This window comes from Euprymna scolopes, chromosome 26 (assembly GCF_053919585.1).
Source record: "Euprymna scolopes isolate OS-2025 chromosome 26, ASM5391958v1, whole genome shotgun sequence".
Classification (NCBI taxonomy): domain Eukaryota; kingdom Metazoa; phylum Mollusca; class Cephalopoda; order Sepiida; family Sepiolidae; genus Euprymna; species Euprymna scolopes.
This window is the reverse complement of record NC_136507.1, coordinates 104,419,437-104,441,274: the sequence shown is the minus strand read 5'-3', so window position 1 is coordinate 104,441,274 and position 21,838 is coordinate 104,419,437. Positions and strand designations below refer to the sequence as shown.

The 21,838-nt window shown below is 36.0% G+C and overlaps 1 protein-coding gene across 1 annotated transcript in view; it reads right to left on the bottom strand.

Annotated features, from left to right (window-relative positions):
* The window catches only part of LOC145248334 (ATP-dependent RNA helicase DHX33-like), a 105,631-nt gene that overhangs the window by 62,005 nt on the left and 21,788 nt on the right, over positions 1-21,838 (bottom strand). The window contains exons 4-8 of the mRNA XM_080110244.1: positions 21,687-21,758; positions 16,418-16,527; positions 14,442-14,565; positions 11,558-11,656; positions 994-1,079 (exon numbers count right to left, since the gene is read on the bottom strand). Of these exons, the coding sequence (XP_079966370.1) occupies positions 994-1,079; positions 11,558-11,656; positions 14,442-14,565; positions 16,418-16,527; positions 21,687-21,758 (491 nt within the window). The remainder of the gene's footprint in view (positions 1-993; positions 1,080-11,557; positions 11,657-14,441; positions 14,566-16,417; positions 16,528-21,686; positions 21,759-21,838) is intronic.

The window sequence follows — 21,838 nt, the reverse complement described above, 5'->3', positions numbered from 1 at the left end:
ATTACAATTAAAATCCTATTTTACCGACTAAAACCATTTTAGTATTTAAAAGTTTACTTTTTTTTTTTTTATACATATATAATCAAAAGTTTTGTCTTTTTCATTGACCCAGTTTATTAGGAGCACTTTCTTTCTGTGCATGCAATTTTTCAAAGATTCACTCCTCACATTTAAACATTTTATTTTTGGGTCATGAATTGCCTGGAGGATGTAGTATTTTTCTGCATTACAGAGTGAGCATTGACTTAATTCAAGGGCGTATGCTGGTTTGTGCTCTATTTTTCTCCATTTTATGGAAACAGGTGTATTTTTTTCTTAAAGCGCCCACACTCGGGTAGCTAATGCTGTATTCATCCTTGTTTTAGCTCTAAAGGAGCTCATATGTGCATAGTAGCTTTGTTTAAATTGGCCTTTTGTCATACCTATATATTTTTCCGGTATGTTTGTAGATTGGTCCGTTATTGTGGCCTCAAACAAGGGATTCAGCTTTACAATTACCCTCCAATGGGCAACTATTTTTGGTCCTGCAAGAGCAGCCTGCGTTATCTTTCTTGGTTCTTTAGATATGATCGACTTAATTGATGGAGCTGTTGAGTAACTAACTTTCACAGTGTTTCTATTAAAAATTTTATGCAGTTTGTGTTTTTCTGGAAAATGCTTATTTAGAAGTCTAAGAAAAAAATGTCCTACTCTAGTTTTAGTGTTCAATGAGAACGGAGGTAAGAACCAGATTACCTTCCGTTTCCTCTCTCGTTTTTTTATTTTCTTTTTTATCCTGGGTTTGTTGAAATTTTATGTTTTCTCTGAACCATCTAATCATATATATATATATATATATATATAAATAAAATGCTTTAGTATAACTCCTACTAGCACCTTACAGTGATTTTGTGGCAATAGGCCCTTGACAAGTCTTGATGTATTAGTTATGATAATAATAGAATCTAATGAAAATAATGTGTATTGTTGTAATATAATGAAAACATAACTTACTCAGGGGAAGCTTGTCTATGAATCTGGAAAACTGTAACCAAAGCGGCAAAACTATAATCAGACTGATGCTCAGGTGAATAATAAAGCTGAAACGAGAAAGGAGTTATTTTTGAGGTGGTGAAAACTCAATGAAAACAAGCTGCGCATGTGTGCCCCCCCCTTTAGTGAAGAAATAATGAATGTGAGAAGTATGAATGGCCAACGTTGCCTTCACATTTTCGCCAAGTTTCACAAAAATCTAATGGATAGGGCAAAAGTTATGGAGTAAAAAGTGTCATTTTTTGCAATTTTGGGACATTTGTGACCCCTTTTGAGCCGAATCCGATTGAAAAATGACAAACAGCGCAGTTTCATGCCTTAAGACGTATATATTTGAATTCAGCACCATAGAAAACTACTATATAGACAGACATATCAATTTCTTGAATAATATGAAAAAAAGAACTCCAAAAAGGCATTTTTTTTGTAGCCCTAAAAGTCTCAGAAGGATGCAAACCAGAATTTTGCCAGGGTCACCCATACTGAATTTATATTAAGAACAATGGCCTCCACATTTTGGCCACGTTTCAAGAAAATCTAACGGATGGCTCAAACGCTATGGGGCAAAACATGTCATTTTGGGCCATTTTTGGGCATTTCTGACCTCTTTCTAGCCTCTGGGAATGCCGAATTCCAGTGTAAATGGATAACGTTGCAGTTTCAGGCCTTAACACATGTATATTTGAGTTGACCACCATGAAAAATCACTATGTAGTCAGACATATCAAGTTTTTGTTGAGAAATATGAAAAAAGCCACAAAAGGGGGCGTTTTTAGCACTGAAAGTCCCCGGGGACGCGAACCAGGATTTTGCCAGGGTCACCCATATTGGATTTATATTAAGAATAATGAGTTCCACATTTTGGCCAAGTTTCAGAAAAATCTAATGGATGGATCAAAAGTTATGGGGCAAAATGTGTCATTTTTGGCCATTTTGGGGCATTTTTTTTTAACCTCTTTTGAGTCCCTGGGGACGCAAAGAGAATTTTTGCAAAAAAATTTCTTTTACTGTGCACATTTAATGAAATGCAATTTGTGGCAAAATTTCAGGAAAAAAATAATGGACGGTTATCTGGCAATCGTACACCACTGAAAACATAGGTCCCTCTCCGATAAATCGGGGGACCAACAAAACATAAAAAGCCATGAAAAAGAATAAATAGGAGGGAGTGGGGAGAGGGGTAATTAGCCTAATGGTTACCTTTCCTGACTATAGAATCAGCTGTGTTGAGTTCAAACCCTGCTGCATCTATTATAATCCTTTTTTTTTTTTAAATTGTTCCAGACAAGGTGTGAAGCCATTTAATGTAAGAAGCTAACAAGAATGAAAGATGTTTATCGCAAGTACAGGAGAATCCTGAAAATAAAAAGGTAAAAATTAGGAGGATAACAGTCAACAGGAAGAGAGTTCCACAAGCCTGTCATTCTTGGAAAGAATAGGAAGCAATATAAGAATAATATATAAAAACAGCGAATTGATGGAGACCACTAGACCAACGAGTCAAACAAGCTGGAACAAAAGAAGCAGGGAATAGATCAGACAATTCTGAAGAACACATTTCATAATAGTATTTATAAAAAAGACTGAGACTAGCAACAAAACGTCTGTGAGAGAGGGTTAGAAAAGGTATGATCCCATAATTTTCTTGAGTCAAAGTAGCAACTTGTATTCAATTAATCATATTCCAAATCAGTATTATTTTACCAATAAAGTAAATTTCATGACAAGCGCTCGACTGAACTCAATCTATGGTTCTGCCTTGTCAAATTTTCACAAAAAAACACTCAACTAGCTACAACCACTATATACAATTTCCCCCACTCTCTAACTGTGCCTGAATTCAAATGCAGATTTCATGATCAAAGCTTCTTTCCCAGAACTGCCTGCCTGTGGAACAGTGATCCACTGGCCTACTTCCCGGTTGAATACAACTTGGTAGCCTTAAAATCCAATGTAAACAAGTTTTTGTTTAGCCGTCCCCATAAATAATCAAATGACTAATTTACACCATAACAACTACTAGACTACCACCCTACATTCATTAACCCTTATCCTTATGTGGCCTTTGGGCCAAGATAAAGGAGACTCCCAAGTAAAAAAAAATGTATATCTTTATTTTATCATAAGCAAATAATATATATCTATATTTTTATAAAGTAATAGGGTTCGTGTGTTTCTGTCTGTGTGTACAGCTCTCCATCATCAACGAAATATAAAGGAGGTAAGAGGGTAGATCTCTCCTGGTAGAGAAACATTAGAACCCATTTTAGGATGTTTCTGTTATAGGAGACATAAGAATCTATGCCTAATTTCTTTATATACTATTCTACAAACCACCCCCATATCGAATGACTTATGCTCATTTGCATATCACATTATATTAAATCTCTTTAACTAATTACCTCGACCTTATTACATATTGGAAATATTCTAATCATTTCAACTGTACTATTTACAAAATCTATTTAACATTTAATTATTTAATATATTTTCATTTAATTTTATATTCGATTTATTTCACTTTACGTATATTATCAAAACAATTCATTAGTGAGGAAAGCTTTATGTTTTGGGATTGTATTGAAAATGTAATGGAAATTTCAATTTCGTTCCGTTTTAATCTTTTATATTTTACTTGCCAATATAATTGAAAGAATACAATTCAACTATCGTAATTTTATATAAATAAACAAAAACAAATATTTTAAAATAAAACTTTATTAAAAAAGAAATAATTTTATTTTTAAATGAAAAAAATCAATTTAGTAAAATAATTGGGTAATCTCCAAAAATACCGTTAGGGCTTACAACATGGCCGCCAGAAGAGTCAACAAAAAACTGCGAATAAAATATATAAAACTCGTAATTTCTGTTTTTAAAGTGGGTTGTCAATTTTCTTTATGAAATATACTTCCAAAATAAACTATTACAGTCGTTTAAAACATAATAGAAGTATTATTTTTTATTTTTTAAAAACAATGTTTACAAAATGTCTACGAACGTTCGTAGACATTTTGTAAACATTGTTTTTAAAAAATAAAAAATAATACTTCTATTATGTTTTAAACGACTGTAATAGTTTATTTTGGAAGTATATTTCATAAAGAAAATTGACAACCCACTTTAAAAACAGAAATTACGAGTTTTATATATTTTATTCGCAGTTTTTTGTTGACTCTTCTGGCGGCCATGTTGTAAGCCCTAACGGTATTTTTGGAGATTACCAATAATTGTATTAAACATCCCAACCTCCCCATGTTAAGTATGGCTTTCTAAATAAACACCCCCAGCCTTGTCAGCAAACCTGTAAACCTATAAAAGTTAACATTTCGAATGTGAACAGTGATTTTTCGATTTTGTTAGCGCTTGCCGCAATTAAAGACAATTAAAACGGAACTAACTTTATTTCCATTCTATTTTTTAAACAACCCCCAAAACATAACGCTCTCTTCCAGTTATAGCCAATTTTTTTTTAATTAAATAAAACAGGTCAAAATAAACAGATAAGCGCATTTTCTTTTACATTTTTCTTACAACCAACGTTGTCATTTAACCAACTGTAGGATACCGTTACTTTTGTGGGGTTGTTTTGAAAATGGCACGGAGATTATAATTTCGTTCCAATATAATCTTTCTGGTCGAGCCTATTTCGAAAGCCTGTCTTATCATAGATTTGAACTACAAATAATTTATTACATTTTGATTATTACTATCTTAAGACTTAAAGCTTATATTTATTTCATTTTTCTATTTATATATTGAATTAGTTATTTCCAGTCTTATTTAAACTTAGTGCTTTCTTTAAACCGGATGAACCTTTTATAAAAATGAGTTTAACGTAAAGAACACGAACAAGGTTTTATTCAACTGAATTTCTTCCAGTTTACTAACAAAATATATAAATTTAAAAGAGATATAAATAATAAAATAAAAAGGTTATGTAATTTAAAAGAAATACACGTACTCACAAAAGCAGAATTTTTTTTACACATTTTTTTCTTTAAAACCATAACAATGAGACTAACAATTACCTAGATCTTAGTAATTATTTGTTTTAATAGAACTGTTTTAATTGCACTGTTTACATATATTAGTTAACCTAAGTTGGTATTACATTTATTTTACATTTACTTTTTTTTTTTTAAATTATTACTTTTAGACTGTGACGTTTACACCCGGAAGTAATGAGTCACAAGTAGGTCGCTTTTATTCATTTTTGCTACAATATAATTGGTCAAGATCAAAGTGTAGCATCTGTTCTTCAGATGCTGCACTTCTATTTCTTGTTCTCTTTCGGTGGAGGAGAAATCCTTCACGACTGAGACAATTTTTATTTTTGTACCTTTTCTCCACGTTAAAAAACGACCCTGGTGTGGGAAGGCATAGTAAATAGGTACAATATAATTGTTTATAATTTTACTATTCAGAAATATTATTTATAGTTCGTCCATTTCAGTTAGTATACATTTCCTTTACGCTTAATTAATTTACAATCATTAATATCGTTAAACAATTCTGTTTAAAACCGAAATTATGCCACCCAAACGAAGTAGAAACGAAAGTGAGGAAGAAAGAATGGAAAGATTGGAAGCTAATAGACTAAGAGTTGCTGCAATTCGCTCCAATGAAAACAATTCAGATAGAGAAAGACGTCTAGAACTTAACAGGATACGTCAAAGAGAAAGGAGAGCAAGACTGTCAGATTTGGAAAGAGAAACCCAACGTGAAGCTGACAGAACTAGACATGCTGTAAGGCGGTTAAATTCATCACAAGATGAAATTCAAGAAAGACAAAGATATGCACTGGAAAGAGAAGCAATATTACGATCGAATGAATTATATGAGGTAAGTAGACGTACACAAGGTCAGTTGAGAGTGGCTCAACGACATCAGAATGAATCGGAAACCCAACGAAGCTTTCGCCTATACCAAGGGCAACAACGAGAGGCTGCATGGAGAGAGAGTATGACTTTGCCCCAGCAATTGACAGAAAACGAGGCAGCTAGACAACGAATGACTGCTTTGAGACACCATGAAATAGAACACTGCAATAGAAAAGGATTGCTCTACAACAAAAATGACTCTCTCACTACAGCTGATATAGGAAAAATGGACAAAGTATGTCAACATTGCTCAGCTGTAAAATTTAAAGGAGAAACCCCTGGTTGTTGTTGTTCTTCTGGCAAAGTTGTGCTTGATAGCTTTCCACCACTGCCTCAGTTGCTTCAAGATTTGCTCTCCGGCAATGGTCCCATCTCTAAAGATTTTCTGCAAAATCTACGCAGTTATAACAATTGTTTTGCAATGACATCATTTGGTCACAAAATTGCGTCAGTACATGGGTGGAATCCTTCTTTTAGAATTCGAGGCCAGGTTTGCCACCAGATTGGGAGTCTTTTACCACCTGAAGATGAAACAGCAAAGTTTATTCAAGTCTACTTCTTGGATAGTCTGGAAGAGGAACTACATAATCGGGGACGTGACAGTAGACTCAATAGAGACATTCTCCAAAGTCTGACTGAATTTTTACATGAGAACAACAGCTTCATTTGTCAGCTGAAAACAACAAAGGAGAGGATTGAAGAAGAACACTTGGTAGAACATAAAGTTGTCATAAAGGAAGACCGAAGGCCGCAAGAAGAGCATCCACGGCGATTCAATGCTCCAACAACAACGTATGAGATTGGAATATTAATGGAGAATGAACCAACAGCTAACCGGGATATTGTCTTGCGTTTTAGAAATGATACATTAAAACGGATCTCCGAACTACATCCCCTCTACGATACTTTAATGTACCCGTTAATGTACCCCTATGGTTCTCCATCTTACAACATCTACATGAAGGCATCCAATGGGCGAAAAGTTACCCAACAGCAATTTTATTCGTACCATTTAATGACTCGGCCTGGAAACTATTTTCTCTGGTACCGAAGGTTATTTCAACAATAGCTGGTGGATGTGTACTGTAGGATTGAAACAGAACGTTTACAGTTCCTGAGGCGTGAGCAACAGACCCTGAGAGCTGACAATTATAGCAACTTGAGAGATTCAATTCTTAGGGAGGATGGGAATCCAGAACAGTTTGGTCAACGAGTTGTACTTCCGGCAACTTATACAGGAGGCCCTCGATACATGTTTGAGCGTCAAAGTGATGCCATGGCATATGTTCGGCGAATGGGCCGAGCCAACCTCTTCATCACGTTCACAACAAATCCAAAGTGGACAGAAATTACAGAAAATTGTCTTCAAGGGGAAGACCCTCAGGATCGTCCAGATATTGTTGCCAGGGTTTTCAGGCAGAAGCTAAAAAAGTTACTTGAATTTATTAAAAAGGGAGGATTTGGCAGGTTGAGGGCTTTCCTGTACAGTATTGAATATCAAAAAAGAGGACTGCCACATGCACACATCCTCACCTGGCAGGCCCCAGAGGACAAACTTCTACCAGAAAAAATGGATCTCTGCATATCTGCAGAGATCCTTGACAAAGAGGAAGATCCTGATCTTCATGCTAAAGTGATGGCACATATGGTGCATGGACCTTGTGGACCATTTAATCCAAATTGTCCATGTATGATTGACAACAAATGTTCCAAAAAAATACCCAAAAGAATTTCTTCAGTGTACCGAGCAAGGCCAAGACTCTTACCCCAAGTACAGGCGAAGAAAACCAGAAGATGGAGGCCAGACTGGTACAATAAGGATGAAGAGAAATGGTCGGTATGTTAATCAAGAAATAACAAACCAGTGGATTGTTCCGTACAACAAGGTCCTCCTTCAGCAGTTCAACGCTCACATTAACGTAGAAATTTGCAGCTCGATCCAAAGCATCAAATATGTCCTCAAATACGTGAATAAAGGATGTGATCAAGCAGTGTTTGAACTACAAAGAACTGATGGAGCAGCTAACCAACAAGACCAAGTACAAAGTCACATTGTGGATGAGATCCAGCAGTTCCAGAATGCAAGGTATGTCGGCAGTTCAGAGGCGGCCTGGAGGATATTGGAACATCCCATCCATGAACATTTCCCCCCAATTGTACAACTTTCTGTTCATCTTGAAAATGGGCAGCGTGTCATGTTCTCAGCTGATACTGCTCTGGAACAAGCCCAAGGTCCACCGCCTGCCACAACTTTGACAGCATTTTTTCAACTCTGCCATGAGGATGACTTTGCAAGGGGTCTCAAATACGTAGAAGTCCCTGAGTTTTACACTTGGAACAAATCGACAAAGAAATGGATGAGAAGAATGCGTGGGGTACAAGTTGAAGGTCCTGAAAATGATGATGTATGGAAGGCACCATGCATTGGGAGAATCTACACGATTAGTCCAAAAGCAGGGAAGTGTTATTTCTTACGCCTGTTGCTCAATGAGGTTGCTGGTCCAACTTCATTTCAAGATTTGCGAGCATACAATGGTCAGGTGTTTGAAACATACAGAGCAGCGTGCCTTGCTCGAGGCCTTCTAGAAAATGACCATCACTTGCATCAAGCAGTAGGAGAGGCAAGTGCCACTCAATCACCTTCAAATTTGCGAAGCCTATTTGTGATAATTTTAACAGCCTGTGAGCCAAGAAATCCTCTTGAGATCTGGATGGCTTTTCGTGATGTAATATCTGAAGACATTCTTCACAGATACAGGCAAGAAGTTAACAATCCAGAAGCAGATTTTAATGAGGACATCTACAATAAAACTCTTTGTCTAATTGAAGAAAAAGTTCTCCTTATGTGCGGTCAACCATTGGCAAGCTATGGATTACCTGCACCAACGCAAGGGAGAGATGAAAGACTCGCGAGAGAGTATCAACGTGAAGTTACTTATAATCTTGACGAACATTCCCTACAAGCAGAAAATATGCAAGAAAAACTGACCGATTCTCAAAGAGAAGTTTACAATTCATTCATGGCAATGTTGGAAGCACAAGGTGAAATGAACAAAAACATGATGTTTCTTGATGCTCCAGGTGGTACGGGCAAGACTTTTGTAATCAATTTGATCCTTGCAAAGATTAGATCCATGAGAAAGATTGTGCTTGCAACAGCATCCAGTGGCATTGCTGCTACTCTACTACAAGGTGGCCGCACTCTTCACAGCACTTTTAAAGTACCCTTGGATACTCATCGAATGGATCAGCCAGTTTGCAAAATTAGTGGTAACTCAGCCTTGGCAAATGTAATTAGAGACACCTCTGCAATCATTGTAGACGAAGCCCCAATGACGCACAAGAGTGCTTATGAAGCAATTGACCGAACACTGCAAGACATCACAGGAAACAAGAATCCCATGGGTGGCATTCCAACCTTATTTTGCGGTGATTTCCGTCAAATCCTCCCAGTGGTTAAAAATGGCACAAGGGCTAACATTGTCAATGCAAGTTTGAAACAATTCTATCTCTGGAGGCACGTTATAGTGAAGAGACTGACTACTAATATGAGAGCCTATATCTCTGATAACACAGCTGCAGCAGACTTCTCAAAATTGCTTCTCCAAATCGGTAATGGTCAGTTTCCTATCACTTCTTCACCTGACACAATTAAGATTCCAACTGCGCTTGGTAAATGTGTCGGTAATCAGAAGCAACTGAAAGACAAAGTGTACCCAGACCTGCAAAACAATGGAAAATCACCGGATTGGCTTGCTGAGAGGGCTATTATTTCGCCATTAAACAGCAATGTGAATCATTTGAACAATTCAATAATGGATGAATTTCTAGGAGACACAAAGCAATACAAGTCAGTTGATTCGGCTACTAATGAATATGAAGCTGTTCACTACCCTGTGGAGTTTTTAAACTCTTTGGAGATATCTGGAATGCCTCCACACATTTTAAATCTCAAAATTGGATCGCCAATCATGATTCTTCGATCCTTGGAACCGCCAAAAACAACAAACGGAACCAGATGTGTTATCACCAGATTGCACACCAATGTACTTGAGGCCACCATTTCCTGTGGTCCCTACAAAGGCGAAACCGTTCTACTGCCAAGGATCCCCTTAGTTCCATCGGACTCAGAACTTCCATTTAAATTCCGGAGACTCCAATTTCCTGTGAAGGTGTGTTTTGCAATGAGCATAAACAAAAGTCAAGGTCAGACATTTAACACCATTGGCGTAGACTTAACATCAGACTGCTTCAGTCACGGTATGTTCTACGTCTCCATCAGCCGGACAGGAAGTTCAGAAAAACTCTACATTCTGGCTCCAAATCAAAGCAGCAGAAATGTAGTTTACCCTGAGGCTCTTCAGTGAAAAGTTCGAGAAATGGATATGAGGAAAAACTGACATGATCTGATTGTGGAAAGTTTTTAGTATTGAATGTGCGAGATAAAATTTAAGCAAGAGTTGAAAATTACTTCAATGAAAAATTTACTATGTAACATCAAGTAACCTTCCTTTTTGATGAAAATGTTTTGTGAAGTTCCTGATTGAATTTCAGTCACTACAAGAGGTAGTTAAAATGTTAATCACCTTATGCAATCGTTGCTCTTACAACATCAACTTACTGGAAAGGTGCCCACAAATTTTGGTACCCGAGTGCGCAACAAAGCTCCGTGCGAAGCACGGGTATCTTTGCTAGTATATAAATATTATACGGCATAATCATGCTGACACACCAGTTCTCGTTAGATCACTGAAGTTAAGCAATGTTAAGCCTGGTCAGTACTAAAATGGATAACCAGGTAGTGTATGTTCTGTTTCCAGTCGTCCTGGACTTCTCCTTGCAACTCAAGCACTGTCGATTCAAGAGAGGTGTGGTTGGAATTGTGCAACCCTTGCCTCACAATTACACATGCAACTATCCTTACATGAGATATCCATTGTCTTTCAAGACTAAATGGAGATAATGATGAATATTGAAATCTGCTGGGTCCTTCAGCCTCACTTTCTTTCTCACTTCGAGCCGGAACTTTCTTTAGGAAGGGATATTTCACTGTTTTCTCTGCTTCAGCAAAAGCACAGTCGCCTATTCGTCCGAGTTCGGTCTTTTATTCCTTTCAAATCTCGGGAATTCTTGTGGTTAGTCTCACCCTTTTTCCCATAAAACCAACCACGTCTACCTCTTCTTCTTCTTCTTCCTCTCCCAGCCCCAGTGTGTTGACAACAAACAGAGCAGACTTTCTGGCTTTTGGAGGTGAGCGCATTAGAGGAATTATTACTACACTCCCATCTGATCCTATGATCACACATGAAACACTCAGGGGGTGGTCTTTTGTGCCTTGTGCTTCTTCGTGGCAGAACATATCAAATTCCTATTCATATACAACAGTTCATTTTTTTTTTTTATTAAAAATAATTTTATTAATGTCGAAATAAACATTAGTTTTATAGTTAACAATCGTCTCCACTGTGACATGTCATACAAACGTTATCTTTCTTTGAATTCAAACATCGTGGATACAAACTTTATGCATAATGTTGTTTGGTGTAAGCAGTTTACAACTAATACAAATCAGACCCCCAACTTGAGATGGTGGGAAGAAAAGGATATTTAAACAAATCAAGGAAAAGATAAAGGATACAAACCTTAATTGGAAATTGTCTTCCTTCGAGATAAAGAACAGGACAACTGCCAAAGTAGGAGGAAAAATTGTCCACGTCCATTGTTGCCGACATAATGATAATCTGAAACATTACAAACAACAATTAGAAAAGAAATTTCGGTACTTGTGCATTTTTGCCACCGTACTGAAATAATATTATTTTGAAAGCCATTCTTAACATGGGGAGGGGAGGATGCTTTGCGACTATTCTGTGCTTCCACCTAACAATTTAATAATAAAAAAAAAGATATTGTGAAGCTTGAATTTAACCTGAAAAAAAAAAAAAATTTAAAAATAACATGGTGGCAAAAGTGCACTAAGCACCAAAGTTTCACATGAACTTGTAATTTAAGAGTGGATAATGTAGGCTGTATTTTGTTTAAGTTAGTTTTATGTGAAAGGGGAGGATCTGAAAGCCTTTCATGAAAAGTAAGACTTTTGTGAACTTTTAATAACACATATCAGACATCTATTAATAAATATTCCCCTAAATCCAGTTTTTTTAGGCGTTCGATTAGGGGTATAATATGAGCACAACATCTCGTTTAAAAATCAAATATTTCTCATTTACATTAAGTTTGATTCATAATGATTAGAAAACCATTAAGCAAGATTTCTTGAATTTCAATTTCTTAAGATCTCTAAAGCTTAAACCCCAATTCTTAGACATCTTTTCTAGAACATAAATTATTTAATGGATGTATTATGGCTTTTTGATGATCTAACCATACTTTTAGCGGATGACATGTCTCACCTTTGTATAGTTTTCCACATTTACATGGGATTTCATATACACAGTTTTTAGTCATGATTTTCTGCAGGGGACTTGACTCACACAAGCTGTTTCTGGAAGGTTGAATCGCTTCTGAATACTGTCCTGATGTCATATGGATTACATATTCATTGAAGTTTTTTTCCCAACAAGCCTTCATGTATAGTATACAAACTGTTTTAGTGTCCTCTAGTGTCTGGTTCAGATTTCTTGGAGCTGATGTCATGCTCTCTGGATAGTTGCTTTGGTGGAGTGTTTCTCTTAAACTGTCCATTTCTTCTTGATATGCATTGCTGTTACTACACATTGCTTTTGCTCGATATTGTAGGCAATGGACGATTCCTTTCTTTACATTATATGGATGGTTGAAGTTGAAATTTAGGTACTGTCCATTGAAAGTTGGCTTTCAGTATACAGAAGACCCCTGACCAGCACATCTCGGAACGATAAATTTGTTATCTTCTTTTTCCATCGTCAACTGTACAGGTGGATGGATCGAGTTCACATGGTCCAGTAACGTTTGAACATCTTCCTGATGGAGCCAGAGTATGAATGTGTCATCTACATATCACAACCACACTGTTGGCTTTAGTGGTGTCGATCCTAATGCCATTTCCTCAAAGTATTCCATGTATGCATTGGCCAGTACTGGGGACAATGGTAATCCCATCGCCAGACTTTCTTCATGCTGATATATATCAGATCTCATCACAAACTATGTAGTTTCTACACAAAAGGTCAACATCTTCATCATATTATCAATTTGGATGCAAGTGCGTCCCCTCAATGAAGCATCAGAAGTCAGCTTATCCCGTACGACTGTCAGAGTCTCATCAGTGAGTACTTTCATGAACAGCCTTACTACATCTAGACTCACCATCTGGTTGGAATAATGTTCATTATTTCCATGAAGTGAGCTGAATTTTTAACATACGATGGAGATTTGCCTGTGATTGGGGCTCCGTTTGAATTACGATCCAAATTTCTGAATGTGACAGAAACATTCCTCATTCGACAAGATACACCTGAAGAAGGTTGGAGGTTACATCAACTGAAACGTTGTGAAAATGACAGTCAGAAGATTACAATTAATATGGGAGATATCAATAATGTGTAATTCTTTGCAGAGAAATTTAAATGAAGATTAAAGCCCAAATCGAATTTGGTTGATTTGGTTTGGTTATTTTATGGTGTATCAACCCTTTTCAGGCTATTTAATGCCAAATTTAGTAGTTTTGCAAAACGTTTGTTTATTCAAATTCTTCATGAATTCAAATATTTATTCATGGTGTTTGGTTTGATTGTTTTGTAAAAAAAAAATTGTTTTTGACTTTGCAGAACATGATTGAATTTTACAAAGGGGAAGAAAAAACAAACAATAACATCAATGTTTGGTGCATTTTATGCCAGGAAGCCAGTATTTTCACACAGCCTGATCTGGTAGTACCAAATGCCCTAACAGGTATTACCATTCCAAGCCAAAGTGTCATGTTGAAATTAGTAAAAATTTAAAAAAAAAAAAATAACAAAAAATTGATCGAGTAGAAGATTTACTAGAACTATTTTTACAAAAAAAATAAAATAAAATAAAAAAAAAATACCGATTCAAAATCCACCATTCTCTAACCTGAAATGGCAGAGTTTAACTGAAACAGGGTGCCATACAGAATAGAAGAAACTTAACTACGAAACAACTGCATTTTTGATAAATTTTATTCTTATTCCATTTTTTGTAACGTTTGGAATCTTTTTTTTTACTAATTTTCAGATGACACATCGGTACATAATAATCTTTTTTTTACTAATTTTCAGATGACACATCGGTACATAATAATCGTTTTACTGGAATGCATTATTTCGATTTTGCTTTCGATATTCACTTATAACGCCCAAGCAACAAAAACATTAAAATGTTGGGGGGGAGGGGGGTTCAAGTAAAAAACTTTAAAATAAAATTTAATTTTTTAAATTATTTTTACAAACGAATTAAAAAATAAAGAATAAAGGTTTTAAAAAGTATAAAGACTTTTTTGAAAATGTAAAGAAAATTATCTCCATTTAAACACACCCGCGATTACATCAACTAAATTCTTACCTTTAAACTAACATCTTTTCGATTCAAAGAATTTCTTTTTTTCTGTGCTGCTTTTACGACACCAAATAAAACATCTGTGTGTATTGTTCTTTCATGGGCTTCATCTAATATCACAATTGAATACCTGAAATAGATTTTTTTATACATTAATAACTCTTCAGAAACCATGACTAGAAATGAGAGATTCTAGTTTCTTCAATTAAATTTCTCAAATATCAGAGCATTAAAAAAAAAAGAAAAAAAAAATGTCAGAGCATAAAAAAAAAAAAAATATCAGAGCATTAAAAAAACAAAAAAAAAAACTTGTCTTTTTTTTTTACCAACACTATGCTTGTGTACAGGGTTCAGATCTATCAAGCATCACTTTCACAATATAATAAAACTATCCATCTTTTCAAAAATAGACAATTGATGGCGGTTGAACCTTTTTAAGTATGACCATAAAATACCAATTAGATCCCAAATTTTGTTTTCTACTGTTTGATTAAGTGCAAAGATAGACAAGTGTTAACAATTGAGTTCAAACTTATCTGTAGTTTTAAAATTGTTGCCCCAGAAAAGATGACATGATTCCATTTCAGTTTTCTTTTTTTGTTACAAATCATCTACTAGTTGGCTAGTTGTGTACAAATCCCAAGAGCGATAGGAGCCTTCTATCATGCCTGAAAGTGACACAATGTTTAACAAGTGAGATTGGAGATGCACCGCTGTACAACTCATGTTCTCTACCGATCCAAGTTATAACAATAGGACCATTGCCAGCACCCTCAAAATGTAAAACTGGATAGTTTGACACTTAAGGGCACAGCTCAACAAAGTTTCTGGCTACAAGTATGCTTTCAAATGAGAGCCACATAATGTCACCTCACATCTTCGAAGTCTGATTGAAAGTCAACACCAAAGTGTACCTGAATGTGCTGAAGAGTGTGGTGATCCTCTGCTGCAATCAGGTGCTCGCTGGCAGACCCTGGATGTGGCAGCAGGACTTGGCGCCAGCCCACAAGTCCAAAGTTTGGCTTCAGAAGGAATACTACGATTTTGTACCCTTATCTTACTGCCCCCCCTCCTACCCCGACCTCAACCCGCTCAACTACTTCATTTGGTCATATGTTGAGAACATCACCAACATGACCTCCCACAACACCAAAGCCAGCCTAATCGCCGCCATTCGCCAAGTATTCACTAAGCTCCCATCAGCGCTTGTGGAAAAGGCATGCTCCCGGTTCCGGACCTGTATCGAGGTGGTAATTGAGGCCGAAGGCGGCTACATTGAATGAATATCAGCTGTACTACATAATCAAGTTACCTGAACTGATTTTGTTTCAATAAATTTTTAAAATAAAGTTGTAGTGTTGTTTTCTTTAGGACGACAATTTTATCATTCCACCCTGTACTACAGATAAGTTTGAATTCAATTGTTAACCTTTAAAGTCAAATGGGATCTAATTGGTATTTTATGCTCATGCTCAAAAAGGTACAACCTCCATCAATATCCATTTTTGGAAAGATGGATAGTTTTACTCTGTTGTGAAAGTGATGCTTGATAGATCTGAACCCTGTACACAAGCATAAATAGTGTTGGTAGAGAAAAAAAAATGGTTAATTTCTTTTTTAAATGTCATATTCCAAAAATCAGATAAATTGATCAAGTAGTTTTTTTTTTATATAGAAAATTTTTTTAGTGATTTTAATAGGAAATTGTAGCCATTTCAAGATTGCTTTTGACCTCTATTTCTGTTTTGATAATTTGAATTGAGTTGTCTCTATTTATTAAATATGGTGGAGCGAAACACATAATCCTTGCTTCTTTATAAAATTTGATTTTCTTAGTTTAAAAAAATACTTGATCAATTTACAACATTTTTAGAATATGACATTTTCGTTATATGACAGGTACATACATCAAAGATTTTTAAACTTTTTTTTTTTATTAAAATAGGTTGAATTCTCAAGAACAAAATTTAATTTAAACTTACTTTTTCAAAAGGGGATCCAATATAGCTTCTCGTAGTAACATTCCATCAGTCATATATTTTAATTTTGTACAAGCGGACGTCATATTATCAAATCGTACATTGTAGCCGACCTGGGAAATGAAAAAAAGATTTCATTAACCTTGAAAAATTATTCCATTGACAGAAATACTGCCAAGACTAAGCTGGTTTCCTTCAATAATTACAAGAAACCTTCTCTACTTTCTCGCAATGGCAAAGAACACATTACCTGAAAAGTACTTTCAGGTAATGTGTTCTTTTAAACTTCTCAGCCTAATGTTTACAAGGAACATGAACTGGAATAGATACATTGAGAGCATTGCCAAGGCTGCTGTGAAGAAAGTGGGCTCTCTTTACCATGCTAGAAAACTACTTATGCCTGAAAGTATCCTGTACCTCTATAAGGCCACCATTCACCCATGTATGGAGTATTGTTGTCACATTGGGGCTGGTGCATCTGCTACTAGTCTCTCGCTTCTAGACAAGGTTCAAAAGAGAGTCGCCAATCTGATAGGTCCTGAACTGTCATCTAGGCTTCAGCCTCTGTCCCATCGACAAAATGTTGCATCCCTCTGCCTGTTCTACAAGTATTTTAACAGTGAATGCTCTGACGAACTACAAGCTCTTGTACCCCCTCGACGTAAATACCTCCGACAAATCCGACAAGTAGCTAAATCCCACCCCTTCACAGTAGAGATCCCTAGATGTAAAAGAGCCTTCTACTCCAGTAGTTTCTTTCCCAGAACCTAGACTTTGGAATTCCCTTTTGGGTTCCTGCTTCCCCAACTGTACTGACATGCAGAAATTCAAGTGTAACATGAACCGACATCTTGCTGCCCAACTCCCTACATAGTACTCCTGTAGCTTATGTCCCTGATAGTAGCCCCCTACATCCAAGTGGCAATGTGCCTTGTTTGGAGTGAAAATGTAATTAAAAAAATATTTTTAAATATGTTGTTAATGAACTTATGTAAGTGCCAACGATTTCTGCATTTAGTTAATACCCATTTTTTTTAAGTGCTCTCATCAACTGATATGGTTTGAACTGATGCACATCAGAATTTTACTGTCGAAATGTTTTTGAAGAATGGTGAATATGTAACTGCAACGCAGAGAGCTTTCCGACTTCATTAGAAGTTAGGACGGCATGATGTTGTTCCAGATAGAAAATCAGTTCAGCTATGGGTTGAAAATTTTAGAGCTACAAATTCGAGACTTACAAAAAAGCCACCTGGTAGGTCTCGAAGCGCTCAAACACCAGACAGTATTCGAGCTGAGAGGCTTTCTGTTATTCAGTCTCCTACACGTTCAACTCACAAACATGCTTTGGCCTTGGAATTGTCTGATCAAACAGTCGGAAGAATTCTACACATTGATATTCAGTTCCATCCATACAAATCAATGATTGCTCACAAACTGCACAAGCTATTTAGAGAACGTGGACATGTATCTCGTGTTGTGAACAACGAACTCTACTCGACTCAACTCGTGACTAGCGAACCTCTGCTTGACGTTTTAGCCAAAAAGTTTTGTTGCTTTGCATTAGACAAAGACTTCTGATATGTAACATAATAATTAAGCTAATTAACAAAAAATACAATTGCAGTATCCTACTCAACTTCACAAAATCTAGCCATGGTAATCATTGCTTTTAATTATGCAAAGATAGACAAACATTTACTGTCTTCAACTGTCAACTACCATAGCACTTCAACCTAGTTGGATAATGGAGCTAGGCAATACCAGGTTTCTCAAAAATAGCAAGCAGAACAAAGAACAGTCTCTGATGTAAACATGTTCTATTTTCTGACCAATGACGTAGAATGACGTGAAACCAAAGAAACAATGATATTTTGACTTATGCAATGATAATAACAATAAACGGTTTTGGGTCAAAGAGAGGAGTTACGGAGAAATAAATCTGCCTGTCAACAGAAAGTTGTCTGCATATTTTTATCGTTGCCACAACCCACGACTCCATCTCTCTCTCTCTCTCCATAACCACAAGCACTAAGTGTCAAATAAATGGCATTGTTTTTACAAACGAAAACATTCTGTCATTTATTGAAAAATAAATATACACGCATATGCATTGGGAACATGAACTGATTTTTTATACATAAATTTGTTCATTCATTATGTAATAATCTATATATATAAAAGCGAAAATGTGTGTATGTTTGTTTGTGTGTATGTATGTTTGTGTGTCTGCTAAAAACTTTTGACAGACACAAGAAAAATTCACAAACTTGGTCTCATATGAAAGCCCCACCTTCCGGACGACAAATAGCAAAAAATTGGCCCAAAGTGACCATCAGAAGTGAGTCAACTGATCGATTTTCTGCAAGGGGGGGGGCCAAAAAAGTGACATTTTAATGTTAAACATTACATATTTTTAAATCGATTTATAACTGCCCCAAAAAATACGGCCGCCAAGTCTTCTACATAAAGTATACACGCGGCCGTTTATTTTGGGTCAATTTGTATTTAAAACCCGCTGAGTCATGTCACGTGATCTCGACGTCAGCAACCTCTAATGGTGGTCTTCATTTACAATTTAAAAAATGTTATCAGTAAAAAAAAATTAAAGCTAAACTATGAACTTCTACGCTATGGCAACGTTACCAAAGTTATTACCACATTCAAAATAGTTAGACTCGATAGTTAAACGAAAAATAATAAGCCAAATATGTGAAGTAAAAAAAAAAAATACGCTTACAAAAAATATTAACGAACGAAGTTTTTAAAAATAAAAACAGCCAGATGCTATTTTCCAGTCTTTAGAGTAAGGCAGACGAAGTGAGAGAGAGAGAGAGAGAGAGAGAGATGTCTAGACCGATTCGACAGGGGGGAGGGTCAACAACGCATGCGTCAGATGACATCATGACGTCGTGACCTGATTTACTTTAAATAGTTGATAAACCGAACAAACTTTATATACCCCACTTTAGCGTAGGTAGTTAAGGGTTGGTTCATTATCTAAACGTTTTGGGTTCGAATCGTGGTGTGAGATGTCTTCTTTTTTTTTTTTCAATTTTTTACATTCAAATATTGAACCCTGTATTATTTAAGCCATTTTTCACGTAACGTTCATTCGTTTTTCTGTTTTAATATGTGTTTTACCCCCCCCCCCCGCTTAATTAAAACGTTTTCTTTTCTTACTTCGCTTATAACAATGCTTACATCGTCGTCGTCGTCGTCGTCGTAACGCTCGACGACTTTCAAACATCTTTCACTTCTGGCTGGCCGATTTTATTTTCAAACTTTGCCTCAGGGGTTCGGCTTCAATCCTACCCCCACCCCCGGTTTCTTTTTTATTTAACACCACACACCCCTACAAACACCCGGGCAACGCCGGTACCCCTCACTAGTCTATATATATAAAAGCGAAAATGTATGTATGTATGTATGTGTGTTCACTTTTTCTGTATGTCAACAAAAGGCTTTTTTTAGAGAAGCGGTCGCTCGCTTTACAACTTTTTAAAACTTTTTATATCACATATAAATCGTAATATCTCACAGTTAACAACGAAGCTTGCCTGTCTATTTAATTTGCTCGATTTCGTGAAGATAAATATTCAATATTTGTCGCTCGCCGCATGTGGGTTAGTCTTTTTCCTATAACATCTTGGGGGAGGGAAAAAAAGCGTTCAGCAGTAAATGAATACTATCCCGCAGTCAAATTTTACCTCATTAACTCATTAAAACAGGCACCTGCTAAATTCAAGTAATTAAATAAATTCAAATGAGTTTCCATTAGCATCTCGCGGTGGGGCAATGGTTAACGTTGCACGTTTTTTTTCCACACTTTAATTTACAACTTTGCCTCAACGGTTCGGGTTCGACCCTCATACTTCTTTTTTTTAAACCCCCCCCCCCCAACACACACACACACCTCCAAACATCCGGGCAACGCCAGGTACCCCTCGCTAGTACTTTCATAAATCAGAGTCCATTTTTTGTAGGCTGTTTTTGAACCCAGTCAACGATGGGTACTTTTTCTAGTCATTATCTAAATAGAAACTGCATGATTTCAGGGATAGTATATAAATGTGGAGTTGTAAAGATAAAGCAACCATATATGTAAGAGTGAAAAATGGACTATTCAAAGCTAGATATCCTAACCAGATCTTATCCTTCACAAAAAAGGCTGAGGGATTTAGCGATAATTAAACATCATTTACTAGATTAACAGATAAAACATAATTTCTATTCTACATAAAATGAAAATACTGACCTAATCTAAACTTACCTTGAGGGGGAGAAAGTAAATTAGAACAAATCCTAGTAGGTGAAACTGACATTAGCGACAAAATTTAAGTAAATATAAATCAATAAAAACCAATAACTTGACTTTGCTCAAAATCGAATAAAAAATTTATTAGACATAATTACCCTCCCCTCAGAAACATACATCTACAATTTAACTAAATAATAGTAACAAAACACATATTCTACCTCAGAAAAATTAAATTCCTCATCAAAAATAGGATAACCAAACCAAAATAAGAAGTATTACCTCCCTTAGAATATTGAATTTTTTTTTCAATTATCTACCTAGTATTATATAAAACGAACTTTATCAGGAGGGGGGGTGTTCACTATGGACCCCATAATGGCTGGGCCGATTTTTATGAAATTAATATCCGATGAAAGAAGATTTTGACTAAAATTAACACCTTATACAGCCTAACATCACAAGTGAATTTGAGAAGTTTTATTACAACACAAGCAGAAAGACCCAGCATATAAGATCAACACTAGGTTCTTTGATATGACAGGGGCGCATTCAGAATGAATCTTTCTGTATAAAGCACAATCGCACTATAGGTATAGACCACTTCATACCCTCCAAAAAATTCCAGCAAAAACATAACAGCCAGCTGTGGTTCTCTTCAGTAAACAGAAATCACTATTTCTATTGCTTCCAACATAATAGATGCACTGAGACTATAGTCGCCTTCAGGACTGCCAGCAACCACTGTAAAAGAGTAATAAAGAACACAAGAGAGGTGTATGCTCAATCTGTCAAGTCCAAAGTAACTGAGCAGTGGCTTGGTTCTTACCAATTTTGGCAAATAACAAATAGGAGCCTAAACAGAAGTGTGTGCTCTATCCCCCAACCATTATCAATTGACCTGAGATTCTTTGTACAATTCATGTGAGCGGAAATAGCTGCAACTAAAATAATGTGAATCAAATTAAATTCAAATTTATAAAATTTTTTTTTTTTTTAAATAATCAAACTTACCAATTCACCAAGATTACACTGCTTTTCTTCAGAAACACGCTGAGCAATAGAAATGGCAGCAACTCGACGTGGCTGGAAAAAATCAAAGAAAAACATTTTGCTGATGCCACAATATTTATTCTTACAAGTAATTACATACTCACAGTTATATT